This window comes from Patella vulgata, chromosome 5 (genome assembly GCF_932274485.2).
Source record: "Patella vulgata chromosome 5, xgPatVulg1.2, whole genome shotgun sequence".
Taxonomy (NCBI): domain Eukaryota; kingdom Metazoa; phylum Mollusca; class Gastropoda; family Patellidae; genus Patella; species Patella vulgata.
Genome location: NC_065883.2, coordinates 20058667 through 20073897, shown reverse-complemented (window position 1 = coordinate 20073897; position 15231 = coordinate 20058667). Strand labels below are relative to the sequence as shown.

The 15231-nt window shown below is 37.4% G+C and overlaps 1 protein-coding gene across 3 annotated transcripts; it reads left to right on the top strand.

The window, feature by feature from the left end:
- Positions 1-33: 33 nt before the first annotated feature.
- Positions 34-14739, top strand: LOC126822003 (uncharacterized protein in proB 3'region). 3 transcript variants are annotated; one of them, XM_050550720.2, is made up of 11 exons: positions 69-110; positions 1652-1767; positions 2094-2222; positions 3186-3223; positions 4092-4231; positions 8011-8084; positions 9638-9734; positions 10494-10611; positions 11036-11103; positions 11763-11904; positions 14040-14739. In XM_050550720.2, exons 2-11 carry the CDS (start codon positions 1656-1658, stop codon positions 14124-14126), a joined length of 1005 nt encoding a protein of 334 aa, XP_050406677.1. In that variant the 5' UTR covers positions 69-110; positions 1652-1655; the 3' UTR covers positions 14127-14739. The 3 variants fall into 3 exon arrangements, 2 of the variants coding, with proteins under 2 accessions (XP_050406677.1, XP_050406676.1); XM_050550719.2 differs by having other exon boundaries at positions 8008-8084; XR_008788364.1 differs by lacking the exon at positions 1652-1767 and having other exon boundaries at positions 34-110; positions 8008-8084.
- The last annotated feature ends 492 nt before the right edge of the window (positions 14740-15231 follow it).

The following is a 15231-nucleotide window of genomic DNA, read 5'->3' as shown; positions in this document are numbered from 1 at the left end:
AATTATAATTCAAGTCACAAGCTGGTGTCTATAAAAGAAACTATATCCTATAGAATAGCAAAACGAACATAAAAGGTACATTATTTAATAATACGTACCTGACACTGTAGGTAAGCACACCCTCTTTAGTTATAAATATTATAAAATTTAAATGACAAGATCAGTTGACAAGATCAGTCTGATTTCTGAAATGACACTATTGAGCGGAATCCACGAAATATTTTGGAACTCAACCTGATATGTGCTATCATAAATTTATATAATTTATTACTTACATAATAAATAGGCAATTGGCTCATGTAAACATGCGAATTTTTATCATTTTTTTTTATTTATTGTTTCCCCTATTGCTTTTAATTTAATTATTATCATTCTCTTATATTAAATCAGATTTTAGTCAGGTTAGTTTCGTAAACATGTTGACATTCCACAAATATTATAAAACGCGGTGAAAACGACAAAATCTTAACTCTCATTACGTGATGCCATTATGTTTATGAAAGTTAAAAGAACACCGAAATCTGCCTTTTAAACTGCATGTAAAATGAAGTTTTCGCGGATCAATTTTCTCAAACAAATTTGTTTTATTGTAAACGGGATTGCTGAAAATTCATAATTTCACGGTGGGACATGAGGTATAAAATGTAGCTATTAAAGAATAGTAGGGTCGACACAAGCTCTACAGTTCTGTGGTAGATGCAACGATATGCCAAGGTTAACATCGAGAATGCGCCATTGCGCTAATTCCTGGGGAAATGAGTACCAAGGCAGTAGACAGAAGGTTTGAGTGTCATCACACTACCATCCGGAGACTGGTCAATCGTATCCAGCAGTCCGAGTTCACTATAAATCGACTACATTCTGGATGGCAAAGCGTGACTGCCATGCACATCTGCAGAATCAACACTGCCTCCTTTCTGTGGCGTTGTTACTGTGAGGGGTCCTGAAATTATTAGCGCTGAGACTGTTCGTCGGCGACTACGCTCTGCCGGAATGCGTGCCAGACGCCCTTGTGTTGGACCAATTATGAGCCATATTCATCAAGATCCGCACATGTTCTATCAGTAGGCGACCCTACTCAAAGACAGACTCGATGACAATCATTGAATGAATCATAGACATAAGAACTGCAACACCGTCTCGTGAATCTACGCAATAAAAGCATCAGAAATGGACACAACTGGCTATAGGGCAGTCACTAAGTACCTGCAACTGAAAAGACTAAGCCCATCAAAGATACATGCGTACAGGTCTTTCGCAGATAGACTTAGAACTTTTCAGCCAGCCCTCGTACAATTGTACTGTAATACAAATCTCAAATCAAGGAGATAAACACTTCATTACCCGAGGTCATATAGGGCATTTAAAAGACAGAGTAAAGGCCCGGTTGCTAGAAACGTTACATCCCATACCATTTAACGAAAAGCGTACAACTCCAAATTTTTCGAATGAAATCGATAAGCAATGACCGGTTAACGGGTTTCTTAAGAAATTATCTAATGCTATAATGTCGATAAGCACTTTCTGTTTCGATATATTTTTATTGAGCAATAGGTCCTATTGACATCAGTACCTCTCTAAATTTATAGCATGAGGTTCGACAAACAAATCCGAAATACACGTTTTCAAATATTTATAAATATATTTTTAGATGCATGATGGAAGATCTGCGTATTCTAGTCGTTTGTCATCATGCTGGAGTGGGAGACTATATACAAAGAATTCAACCCAACCTGAAATTTTATTTTGTATACTTAGAACGTTATGGTAATAAGCCTATACTCTTTTTATTAGGTAGTTAGTCGATAGCAGCACATTAAAGATCCCCTGATATCTTTAAGAGTAGGACTAAGCACTGCTATCAGAGCAAAATTTTTCCCATAGCCAACTGCATACATAGTAAAATGACCATCATCATTAGCTCATAGTGCTGACGTTTGTTTTTTCAAGTACGTGCAACTTGGCAAGCTTGTTCCTCTAACATAATTGATGAACCTCTATGTTTGATATGACGTAATAAATACAAAATGGCGTCGATTACGTCATACCCACTTCCTTGTCCATTTACCACTATCGTTTTTGTTATTGTTTAGGTATTATCCCAACGGACGAGGAACTCGAAGGAATTACAGATATAAATGTATGTTTTGGAAGTCAAACTATATATGAGAAGATCATTACTAAGTACCCCAATATAAAATGGTTCCACAGCATAACTGCAGGTTTGTTTGAACTTATAATGCTCCTGTGAATAATACGTACTTGAATTGCTTATTTAACATTTAATCAAGAAAACAAAGACTAGACATCAACGGTTGATTATCTTCTGGCTTGGATTCAATCGGATTAAAAATGGGCAAATGAAAAGATATTAATTCATCATATCTTCGTACATACTGAACGGAATTGAACCATACATGCATTCATGTTCCTTTTGGAGATGGGGGTTGGATGGCCGAATGGTTAGCACGCGCGGGCTATATCATACGGTCTGTCATTGAGTCAACTGGCGGGGTCTCGATTCCCCGGTTGTACGTGACAAGGAGTAGGGTTGCCTGTCCAACCTCGTGGGTTTTCTCCGGGTCCTCCGGTTTCCCCCCACTCCTAAAGACCCCTACGCGCAAGCGAATTATTGAAATAAAATTGAACCATGTGTTAGTCCCTAAATGATCTCTCTCTCCTTTTGGAGATTCAACTTTTCCAATATTGTAGTTTGCACAATGGAGTCGCCAAACTGCACGCATCGATCCATCTACGCCATACTTCGAAATTATGATCACTGCCCTAGTTGCCCGCCATTTAAAACGCTCACGTGATCTTTTTGGGGCGGGACTTATCGACTGGACTACTGCTTTGTACACAACAGAGTAAAAATAACCCGATCAAGCACGTGTTTTATGTAAACCCATGCCATTAGCAAAATTTAACTCTTGCCTTAAAGGTATTTTGATTTTATCATTACCGGAATTAGGACTTTGTACATTGTACTTTTTACATATAATCAATGGAAAAGACATTGTAGCAGAGCATTTAATATTGGCAGCGATACCCTTCCATAGAAACGAACCCAAGACCTCCTGGTTAACGAACCAGCGTCTTGTCTTACTCATTACGACGCAGCCCCCCTGTATAAGAAATCAACCCGTGCAACGCCGAGTAACTAAGCTGGAATTTATATTTTTCAGGAAATGAAATACCATTCGCAATTTGGAGAGAACAAGGGGTGAGACACTTGTATCTTCTCTGTTTTGTTTGTTGTCTTTTTGTTTTGTTTTTAGGGAGTGGGGTGGGGTGGTTAAGACGAATTATTTGCCCCTTATTCGATTCAGAACAGGGGCCTGTTTCACGAAATTTTAGCTAAGATAAAATCCAAATTTTAGTAATTTGATTGGATAATATTAGATTGATTTTAGTGCTTAACCAATCAGTTATTATTTGCCGATCATTGACTCAGTGGCACGACACGTGCATTGTTTACATAAGACGTTGTAGAGTAAAACTAGTCGGGGCAGAAAGGTGCCTTTTGCTCTTTTATATACCCATTTACACTAAATAGGAAAAAAATTTTTACTTACATTTACTTCAAAATCTTTTATTTATTTTTCTAATACTTCAAAAAAAAAAATGTTCTACAATTAAGCCGCACCGATGTCATCCCTATCAGTGACATTAGGTGCCCAGGGAATATTCATTGCTGATCAGTGTGAGCTTAATAATGGAAAGAGTTTTTCATCACTACAGGCGCATGTGGTTTTATTTCTTCCATAACGCCGGTCTTCTAAATTATCTCCCGATTGGGGAGAGGATTTAACGTCCACTTGACACAAAGTGGGTCATTTCGGGATTGTCATGTGGTTCAATTTTATTTCAATAATTTAATTCGCTTGTCCGTTAGGGTCGTTACTAGTGGGAGGAAGCCGGAGGATCCGGAAAAAAACCCACGAGGTTAGACAGGCTACACCACTCCTTATCTCGTACTTGACTCATTGGCAGACCTTGTGATCGGCCACCCCACGAGGTTAATGACTTTTGTTGTAATTTTATATATAAACTAATTAATTGCACTTAATCTGTTATGTTTATGTTGTAAGAAACCACCACCGTTCATCTACACAAGGATATACAGTTTAATGGATGTAACCATACCACAGTATATACTCTCTTATATTTTATGGAGTGAAAGAAAAATACTTGAGCTATACGAAAAGCAAAGGAAAAAAGAATGGGCTTTGTAAGGAATAAACTTTTGATATTTTTAAAACCAAAATAGACCTAATATATTCTCGAAAATGGATCGACGAAGCTTCGCGCCGCTACAAAATCTGAACGATTTATGATTTTGCACAAACAAAAGGCCCAACATGCCACCATGAAATGAAATGGGGTTTAACGTCCTACTGTTCTGCCCCGAACTGGGCTAATGAGGACGGGGATACGCCATACAGTTTGCCATGAGAGAAATTTTGCCCGGACAGCGGCACTACGACCTACTCTGATATCGAAATCCAACTGTCAAGGGATATTTTACGTGCACGCCGATGTGTACATGGGACCTCGGTTTTTCGTCCCATCCGGACGACTAGACAGCTGTCCTTGTCAGGCCCTCCGTCCTGCATCATGGACAAGGGGAACCACGGCGGTAAACATGCCACCATATAGTTTTAATATTGAGTTTAAGATCATAGTGAGTATGTCACTGTCTCACTAGCCAAGAGATCCCGCGTTCGATCCCGGGTTGGTCGAGAAAATTCCTAGGAATTTTCTAGTATACTTTCCCCAGGGCTTGGTAAGTAAAGATGTCTAGTGGCTTGGATGGCTTGTTTTATATTATACAGCATGCCATGTTAAAGATCTCGTGAAAGATGGAAATCGAAACAAAAAGTGATCGTAGAGCCGCTCTCAGAACAAAGTTTCTTCGTACAGGCCAAATCATTCTTGGTGAATACATAATACCAATAATACCATTAAATACTGCCTACGTATTTATTGCATTTGGGATATAATGTAAACAATTTGCTTTACTGAACCTTTAAACATAGACAATATACCCTTTTTGTTAATTTAAATTGATTGTCAACGATTTTCGATAATTACTGCCAGAGTTAAATGTATTAAAGTCATGAGTCGAAGGATCTTATTGATTTTCAACGATTTCAGATATAACATTAGCTGCCATGGTCATGTGTTTTGTTGTCTAGCCAGATACACCTCTATGCATTGTTCAACACTCCATGATGTCACTTTTTTTGTCTTCCAGCTAATTTATTAGTTTTCAAAACTTATTTTTGAGAAGTTACGAAGTTTTGAAGATTTAATAAATGTTTATACGGTCTTTATGTAGTATTCCGTGACAAATACAAATTTATGCCGTATATGCTTTAAGATCGATAAGTCCTCACTACCTGTCGCCCGGGGAGTTAACATATATTAATGATGGAAAAGCCCAATTCCCTAGTAAAGTTATAAAATAGATAAATTAAATTGAGGATATCGTACTTAAAATTGTTTTTAATTCAGATCCTTGAATAATTCATGCAGTAGTTAAGTTCGTTTTCGATCTTGTAACTTTCTAAGCAGACCTTAAATCCTGGAGTAATCTGTGCCAGGTGTAACTGTTCCATGATTAGATACACGTCATGAGGATCGTCAAATATAGATTTATGTGTGACGGAGCAAATAAGTAAAATATGTTAAGCCAATATGACAGATTAAATTATTAGATATTTTACATTACAGAGTTCTCAACAAAACACAATGCAATGTATATGGATATAACTAGTTCTCTGTTATATCCATATATCTTGTGTTGTGTTGTGTTTTGAATATACATGTATATATAGTTAACCGTGCGTCTAGATTTCATTTAAAGAATTCATTTAATAATATAAATGATAATAATAACTTTATTCAGTATTCAAGACCTCCGGCCCATAGTACATTGTGTTCAAGAAATATATTTACAATTGTAATTTTCAATTGATATTATAATAACAAAAATAGTAATCATTGTAATTTACAATGTAATGTAATCATTTACAGTTAGGGCATAATTTAAATAATATTTCACATTATGACACTAATATATACAAATCTCAAATATTAAGTTTTATTTATATTAAATACATGGCATTTAGAAATTATTTAATATATTCAAACTTTAATTAGACTGTTAGTTCAGTGAATAAGACTTGGAGGTCGTGTGTTCGATCCATGCATTGGCCGAGAAAGTTTATCGTGATTTTCTGGCGTGGTTTCCCCTTGTCACTGGTGCAGGGCAGAGGGCCTGACTAGGTACAGCGTATAGTCGTTCGAGTGAAACGAAAAAAATGAGGTCCAGCGTACACATTGGCGTGCACGTAAAAGATTCCTTGGCATTTGGAATTCAATATAATAGTAGGCGTATGCCTGTCTTCATTAGCCCAGTCGGAGCAAAGCAGTAGGACGTTAATGTTTTATGGTATCTACATTTTAACCTCATTCCATTAATATAAACTTAGCCAGTTTATTACAATCACTGTCGATCATTAAACTATTTTTCAGAACAAAATTATTTAATTTAGGCAATAATTCTAGCCTCAAATGATTATATATTGGACAAACAACTAGAAAATGAATTTCATCTTCAACGTAATGAGAGAGATTGCGTTTAACGTTAACTCCACAAAAACTAGGTCATTTCGGGACAAACGTGTGATTCAATTTTATTTCAATAGTGGTCTTTAGGAGTGGGAGGAATCCGGAGAACCAGGAGAAAACTCGCGAGGTTGGATAGGCGGCCGTAGTCCTTGTCACGTACAAGCGGGGAATCGAAATCACGCCACTTGACTCAATGACAGACTTGATCCAACGCGCACGCGTTAACCATTCGACCATCCTACCCTCCTTTTTGTTAGATACAATTAAACAATATTTACACACTCTATCCTGCTTTGACATGTGATTACTACAACGGAATCTTGACAAGGCTATTCTATAATTTACTTAAAGATACATTATGGGAGATTAGATAACGAGTTTGCAGTTCTCACTATAATAGTTAAAAACTAGATAATGTAAAGGCAATTTGCTGAAAATTTCAGTCAAATTTATCCACTATGAACCGAGAAATAAGCGATCGAAAGTTCCGCATAGCCTCGGTCCTCACTACTAAAGTCGGTACTACAAAAATCATAGTCTCGATTATCCAATTAATCGTTAAATCGAGAAGGAAAGTTATGCAGCAAATCAGATCATAATCCAACAATTATCGCAGGCTAGCGTTGACATCGAGAGTTGATTATGGTCTGGATACGTTAATTAATGTCTAATAGTTTATATAACATTTCAGGCCCAAGGAAAGACCTGCAATAGGCAGATTTAGCTCTTGCATAATGTATGTTTAAATAACTGTTTAACAAGTATTTCTCGGATTCTAATAGTAATTTGTACTGACAATAATTAACTTTTTTCAACTGGATGCTATGTCACTAGATATAGTCTATGAAAGCTCTATTACTACCAAATGATTGTTGTTCCCAAATAAAGCTCGAATATTTGAAGCCCATGTTATTCTTCCAGCGTTATCTAACGAAAGGAACAAATCATAACATGCTCTTGGATATCTGTTTTGGGGCATATTAGCTGTAACCAATACTGAATACAGTTTGTTTGGTATATAATACCAAGAGGTCTTCGACCAAGCTCACAATAAATGACAGCATAAGAAGTAGATGTACAAGAGATTATTGCAGAATATATTAAATATACAGAAATTTAAATGCAAAGTTTCTGGGGATATTTTTGTATCTCCATACTTGTGACCCATAACAATGATTAGGCACTATCATTCTATCAAATAAAAACAATGAACTAGATATATTAATATTACACTTACTGATGAAGATTTTTAACAGGTTACAAGCTTTCTTTGCTTGTTGGACTAGGGTGTTTAAGTGTAAACATTATTCCTAAATATTTGTACGAGGATACAACTTCCAAAGGGGTATTCCCATATATTATTTATTACAGCAGTACTGTGATGGATTTTAGACCTTTAGAAGAAGTAAGGGTTGGTATATTAGGACTTGGGTTTATCGGAAAACCAAGTGAGTAATTTTCAAAATATACCTCCAACGTAACTCTCTGATATATACTCTTTACAAAAAGTAGGGGATATTCAGAAACAATACACAACTGCGGCAATGCACTGCTGTTTTTATTAGAGGGAACCAGTGTATGTTAATAGCAGGCCAACTGCCTATACATGAACATAAACAGTTTAGAGAGATACACCGTCTAAAGTGAAAATGGACATTCAGCAGTTCGTCGTGGCATGCTCCTAATCAACCGTCCAATCACGGTTTGGGGCAATCTGACCAACTCCTCTTGCAGTGCCACGGCCAATTCTTGTAGTGTTGTCGGTTGACGTTGACTTCGACGAACACCTCTCCCGATCAAATTAAACGTAACACACTAAAGCAAAGATACGCTAAACAGTAAATCTTATGCAAGAACCGATAAGAAAGCAAACATACATTGCTAGATAAACCAGCACGCGGCAGTTTTCATCAACCCTTCCTTGAAGTGTCAAATCTGACAATTGAACCCCTCCCACGTGTATGGCGCTATTGCGTGTCGCATGTGCAGCTCAGTGGTTCTGTTGGGGCGATAAGTTCTTCATCTGTGAACATATTCTCAAAGCATGGCAAGTGTCCATGACTATTTATCATATCACAACCTGCATAGGTATTTGCATTTCAATATCCCCTACTTTTTTGAAGAGTATACATGAAAAATGTGTTTTCAAGCCATGCGTCATTTGCATTTTTCGCTAAAATATCAAATTTCTCACGACTTAATATGTTCTCAGATTGATTATTTAACATTCAGTTAAGACAACGAACGCAAAATACCAACGCGAGATAATCTCCCGGCTTCGATTTCATTGGATTTAAAACGGGTCGATCAATTCTATTAGTACACAGCAAAATTGTTGAACGTTCCTCAGGCCCGAATTTCAATAAGCTTGCCTTGTGAGCGCTTACGAAAGTGTTTTGAAACCAATGAGAATATGTTTGCATTGCGTAGGAGTATGTCCTAATATTTGCATCACTCCATTTAAGATTTCGAATGCTTTAAAACACATGAATGTCTGACGATCGCCTTATGATCATTGCGATTGCGAATTGCCGGCGAATTGCATTCGCTATGTTATCCCATTAGCTACGATATTTGTCACTGTGTGAGAGTAGCATAAAAGATATAATTATTTGCACTACCTGACGTCAGGGTCGTATTATTGCATGGGATCGCTGAGCAGGGGCTTCATGAGCATAGTGCTCCCATCCCATGTTAATCTATGTACAACATGTTTTTTTTAAATGTTTAAACACTATAATAAATGTGGTAAATCTTATCGACCGTGTACATTTCATTCACATGAGTGATTGCCAAGATAGGGGGCTCCAGTATACTGCTCTTCCTGTGGGCCTATAACATCATTACAATGTTCTATTTTCCATTTCTTGACTGAGTCCATGGTATTTTTCAATGTGCAAGTTTCGAAATAATTGAATTATTGAACTATAGAAGAAATAGTTAACTAAGACTGGTTCACCTCGTGATGCATGAGTATAATCAGATGACATATTTATTTTAGCTGCCAAGTTGTGTAAATCTTTGTCAATGAAGGTGATAGCTATGAGTAGACGACCTGTGCCCATAGAAAACAGAGAATCATATATCGATGAATACAAGTACGCAATTTACGTCTTCGATATCAGTATAGGATCAATCAGGATCGATTATCGATTAATTCTTCGTCAGATTGTCACATGTTTATTTCACGACTGTTATATTGTACATGTACTATACTTATAGGAACGTGGCAACAAAGAAAATGAAATGAAATGGAGTTTAAAGTCCTATTGTTCTGCACCGACTGGGCGAATGTAAACGGGCATACGTCATGAATTGTGTGCTATGAGAGAAATTTTGCCGGTACAGTGTCACTACGGCCTACTCTGATATCGAATTCCAACTCAAGGATTCTTTTCTGTGCGCGCCAAAGTGTTCACGGTACCACAGTTTGTTGTCCTATTCCAAACGATTAGAGACGTGCTACTGACACGGGGGAAACCACTTCTGAGAATTTCGGGAAACTGTCTCGGCCAACACCGGGATCAAACCCGGGGACATAGTCTAATCTGTTTAACAAGCCAGCATCTTAAGCGCTGAGCCACCGTGGCTACCACGTGGCATCAAAACTGTCTATTGAATGACACTAAGTTGATTGGAACCCCACATAACATTTACGATGCATAATGTTTTTAATGTAGTTCTTAGAGTAACATGGTGAAATATTCACATTCCCCTAAATACCGATACTTACCAGAGGGGACGAAGTTGCTCTCACATTAAAGGATTAACTGATCTGTCCATCTTAAAATATTTTTTTGTGGTTCCGGATTTCAGTCGATTTGATCTTTTACTATCTACATTAATTTTATTAACAGATTATTAGAGGGTTTAGAAGATTTATTATCTACTTGTGATTATATAGTTAATCTGTTACCATCTACTCATCTCACTGTTGGATTATTAAACGGTGATGTTTTATCAGCTTGCAAAAAGGTAAATGTTTACACACTGCAAGTGCGGTTTAACATCCTACATTTCTATTCTTACATCGAAATCCATTATCAATTGCTATTTTACGCGATGGACAATATGTACAAGGAACTTCGGGTTTTCGTGCTATCCGAACGACTAGACACTGTCCTTTCTAGACTTGCCCCCCCCCCCCCCCCCGTCTTGTACCAGTGGCAAAGATAAACCGCGCTGGAAAATTTGTCCACCAACACCTTACTCGTTGAGCCACCTCGACTCCTTTTACGGAACACAGGTAAGCCCATTTACTCTAATGTACATGTACCTTATTACGCTATAACAAAATTCGTTACATAAAGCACTATATATTTTTACTTCTGGGGTATATGTGAACAATCTGGCTAGTTATGTGTTTAATTAATATATTATTATATTTTTATCTCTACAGAAACCAGTTTTTATTAATGTAGGAAGAGGTGATATAATTAACGAACATTCAATCATTAATGCTTTGAGGTATGACAATTGCACAATTACTACAATCGGTTATACATTCGTTGGTGCCAATTCATAAAACTTAACATTCGCTATATTTATATCACATTCTTACATTTGTATTAAAACAGAAAGTAGTTGCTGGGTAAAAAAGCACAATACTTCCCAAGTAAGCATCTGTTTATGTTAAAGGAATTATATATTTTGCCAATATGGGTAGGACTAACTGTGTAGTAATGTTGAACTGAACTAAAATTTGTTTGCTATACCTTAAAAATGAATACCCCTTACAAAAGAGAACTTTATCTTCTAGCATGTTCATGTTGATCATTCAGGAGATCTGCGTTTTTAAGATCGAAAAGTCTGATATAAAAATACTCTATATATTAAAACAAAACAAATTTGCTTGTGCTAGTTGGCAAACCTTGCGTATATTATCGTCTTGTTGACAAAGAAGATTTTAAACGTATTTTTCTCGACAATTGATTTAAACATCCCAAATTTGAATCGCTGGGATGGGACTCATTAAAAGACCCTGTAGCCAAATAGAGTTGCCCTGTTGTTGTCGCATTTAATTTGGCTTTCGTGGACTTTATCGATTTTGTTTAAGCTAACAAAGAACGCAATGGACAGTTAATAATTATATTGTATATTATAAAATCTATATTTGTAATGTTTAGAAATGGTTGGATATCAAAAGCAATATTAGATGTGTTTGAAAGAGAACCACTACCGACTAAAAGCCCATTATGGGAGGAACCCGGTGTATTTATTACATATCATACAGCTTATGGTCTGTATAGAGAGGAACATTTTCAAAAGGTAATGTACAGTCATAAAGTATGTGCGTGTATTTTCACCCAAGCCAATATTATTATCGCCTAGAATGGGATAATAATAACGTAATAAATCGGCGTATAAGGAGCTAAATGACAGAAAAGCCAACACGGGGCTTTTGTTATAGAGTCAGTTTACAAGACCCTAACTCAAGCGAAACGTAGGTACACGAGGCACACGGGAGCTTTAGATCAAGGAACAGTCGAGATTACTCCACTAAAAGAAAAAAATAGTTCAATATATTATGGATAACCGAGCTTAAAACATACGTGTTCTTGAAAGTGGACCTTTACATGTATGTCCCCATGATGGAGGTCATAAATGGCTCTGTCACATTATAACGTTTTAGACAACTTATTCCGGCGTATGAAATAATTATCCAATACGCTGGCATACGCTGAAGCTGAATTTAAAAATCGAGAGGACGATCTTTTTTGGACGCATATGCAACGTACTTATAATCCGCCGAACGATTATATAACCTATGTTTAACGTATGAGTAACTTATTCATAACTTATCCCCAACGTAAACATAACTTATACATGTAAAGCGTTCTTGACTTATGCGGAACTCATGAACGTTAGTCTAACCTATGCCTAACTTATGCATAGCGGGTTGGGGATACTTCGACGACCACGTGACAGTCAGATATAAAAGCGGGGGCTCTCTCATGTTCCTAAAGCAACGACTGCGAGTTTTACAACATCTGGCCGTTGCTTGTTTACTGTGTGTGAAATAGCTTTATTTTCCCGAACTTATAGCTATGTTATCTGACATCGCGACCTCCACGGAAACCTTGACATTGAATAAACCTTGAACTTAACTGGAAAGCGCGAGGCTTGGTATTCGCGACGATCGAGGAATTTGATAGGCTTACAAGTTGGGCTTGTACCCAATCGAAACTAGTGCCGAGATATGTAGGGTATTACTTGACGGCCTTGATAAGATGTACGTAGTTAAAGTGAAATCAAGCCTTCTATTGAAGATGGGGCTCTCTAGAACCACAAGTAATTATTGAAGTGGACGTCGATCGATCAACATGCCTCCCAAAAAATCAAGGAAAGTTGCAGGAAGGGGCTGACCTAAGCAATTTTCATCCTTACCACCTCCACGCCCACCCTCGTGCCCATCTTCATCTGACCAATATTCTGACGATGATAGCCAATATCGCCCTCTTGCAGAATCCAATGCGTCCTCTCAAGCAGGCCTCGACCTCCGCTCAAGATTTTTTGGTACTCTCGTCGCAGCCTCTCAGGTTCCGCCATGATTGTAGACTTCTGCACATGTTCACCTTTACACACGTTTCAAACACGTTCAGTTAGTTCTAATGACATCAGAAGTACGTTGCCTATAGATTAGAAATCAGTAACGCGTACGCTGCTCAGTTGCCCTGCTGGTAGCCGATGTGTGTCAACTTTTGAGTAACTTACATTTAACGTGCGTGAACGCGTACTTCTAACGTGTAAGCAATACGTCGGCGTACGCTGAAAATTTTATGCATGCACAAAATTTTGGGCCGCGTTCGGCGAACAACTTATATCATCGTATTTCAGCGTCCTCGCAACTTGTTAAAAACGAACCCATAACCTATTCAACGTACACCTGCATATTTGCTAAATTTCTTATACGTCGGCATACGCTGATGCTATACGTCAATGTGTGACAGCCCCAAAAATCCCCTTCTAGGTGGTAATAATATTGGAACGGGTGGTATAATTTATTCTTTAGAGAATAAAGCGAATTGGGGGTGGGGGGTAGCCTTACTTTTGCCGTGCTGGGAAGGTTTGGTATAGATATATCTGTATTATATAATAATACCAGAATATCATTTTCTTGCCCAGTATCTATTTGTCACCGAAAAGGGTATTTGGGTTTTATGATACTGAGTAACTTTCCAAGCCCAGGACTACACGAGACACATTTTTACCCAATCCATAGTATGTATAGTTATATCCTCACTTGAATATGACAATATTATTAATAACCTGGGTATTAACTATAATTTGTACTTTTTACCCAAAACCATAGTATGTAAGTTTTATTTCCCCACTTGAATAGGATAATATTATTAATAACTTTTATTAATAACCGGGGTATTAACTATATTTTGTACTTCCAGTTAATCGATGATTTTTTAGAAAACTGTCAACGTTTTGTACAGAAGAGACCACTTGTTGGTGAAGTTGATGTAGAAAATGGATATTAAACGAAATAAAAAATATATACAAATTTGAAAACAAGACACGGTTATTAAAATCAGGTGTTATTTTCGTTTCGGCTTTATAATAACTTAGAATAACAAAACATTAAATGGCGTGATTATCAAAACCTTTAGCTTTTCAAAGATTTCGCGAAATTTTACACATCTGGGTTTATATTATGATTTGAAGGTTGATAATGAGACGATCCATTAATGAATGAATAAAATGGGGTTTAACGTCCTACTGTTATGGGCTTTGGAGACGGACATCACGGATACCGTATGCTATCAGGGAAATTTTGCCCGGACAGCGGCGCTATATCCTACTCTTATATCGAATCCGGACTGCCAGGGCCCACCGTCCTGCACCACTGGCAAGGGGGAACCACGCCGGAAAATCATGATGAACTTTCTCGGTCATCACAGGGACCAAACACGGGACCCCAGGTTAGCGAACCAACATCTTACTCATTAAGTCATTTATTTTGATACCTTTCCAGTATTGTGAATACTTTAAAGTACAAAGGTAATTTTGAAAGAATAAAGAGTGTATTTTGTTCAATCACCGCTTGTAACATATTTTTAAACCAATCTATCAATTTCAATGTGATCGGTTTTGCTTCTGGAATGCTTTAAGTGATGAATGATGTGAATAAATCATTGTTTTGAAATAAAATGGTGTTTAACATCCCCCGTTTGTACACCTGCTCTATGAAGAAAAAATGCTCGGATATCAGCGCTACGGCCTACTTTGTCTTTCGATTTCCAACTGCCAATCGTTTTTGTTTTTCAGAGGCCCTTTTTTGTCTCATTATACACCGTCCGGCAACAATGACAAGGGTAAACCAGCTAATAATCCTATAGAAAGTTCTCGAACCCCGGACCCCTGATTAGTGGGCTAGCGCCTTCCTCACTGAGTCACCGAGGTCCCTAATAAACTACAATGACAGTTTGGCATCTTTAATTTCCTGTTACGATTGGCAGATAATGATTTAATTTCAGTTGGGATAATCGTGGCTACACTGGTCTGCAATCGACGATAACTCCGCTCAGAATTCGAGTAATTTTACTGAAATTTTTAAACATATTCCCTTTTCATTATCTAGTCAGC

What these genes read in the sequence shown, in the direction of transcription:
- LOC126822003 (XM_050550719.2), top strand. Translation starts at nt 1,656, where the DNA reads ATGATGGAAGATCTGCGTATTCTAGTCGTTTGTCATCATGCTGGAGTG. An exon ending in TGTATACTTAGAACGTTATG is followed by an intron (nt 1,768 to 2,093) that starts GTAATAAGCCTA and finishes GTTATTGTTTAG; the next exon opens with GTATTATCCCAACGGACGAG. An exon ending in TCATATATCGATGAATACAA is followed by an intron (nt 9,735 to 10,493) that starts GTACGCAATTTA and finishes TTTTATTAACAG; the next exon opens with ATTATTAGAGGGTTTAGAAG.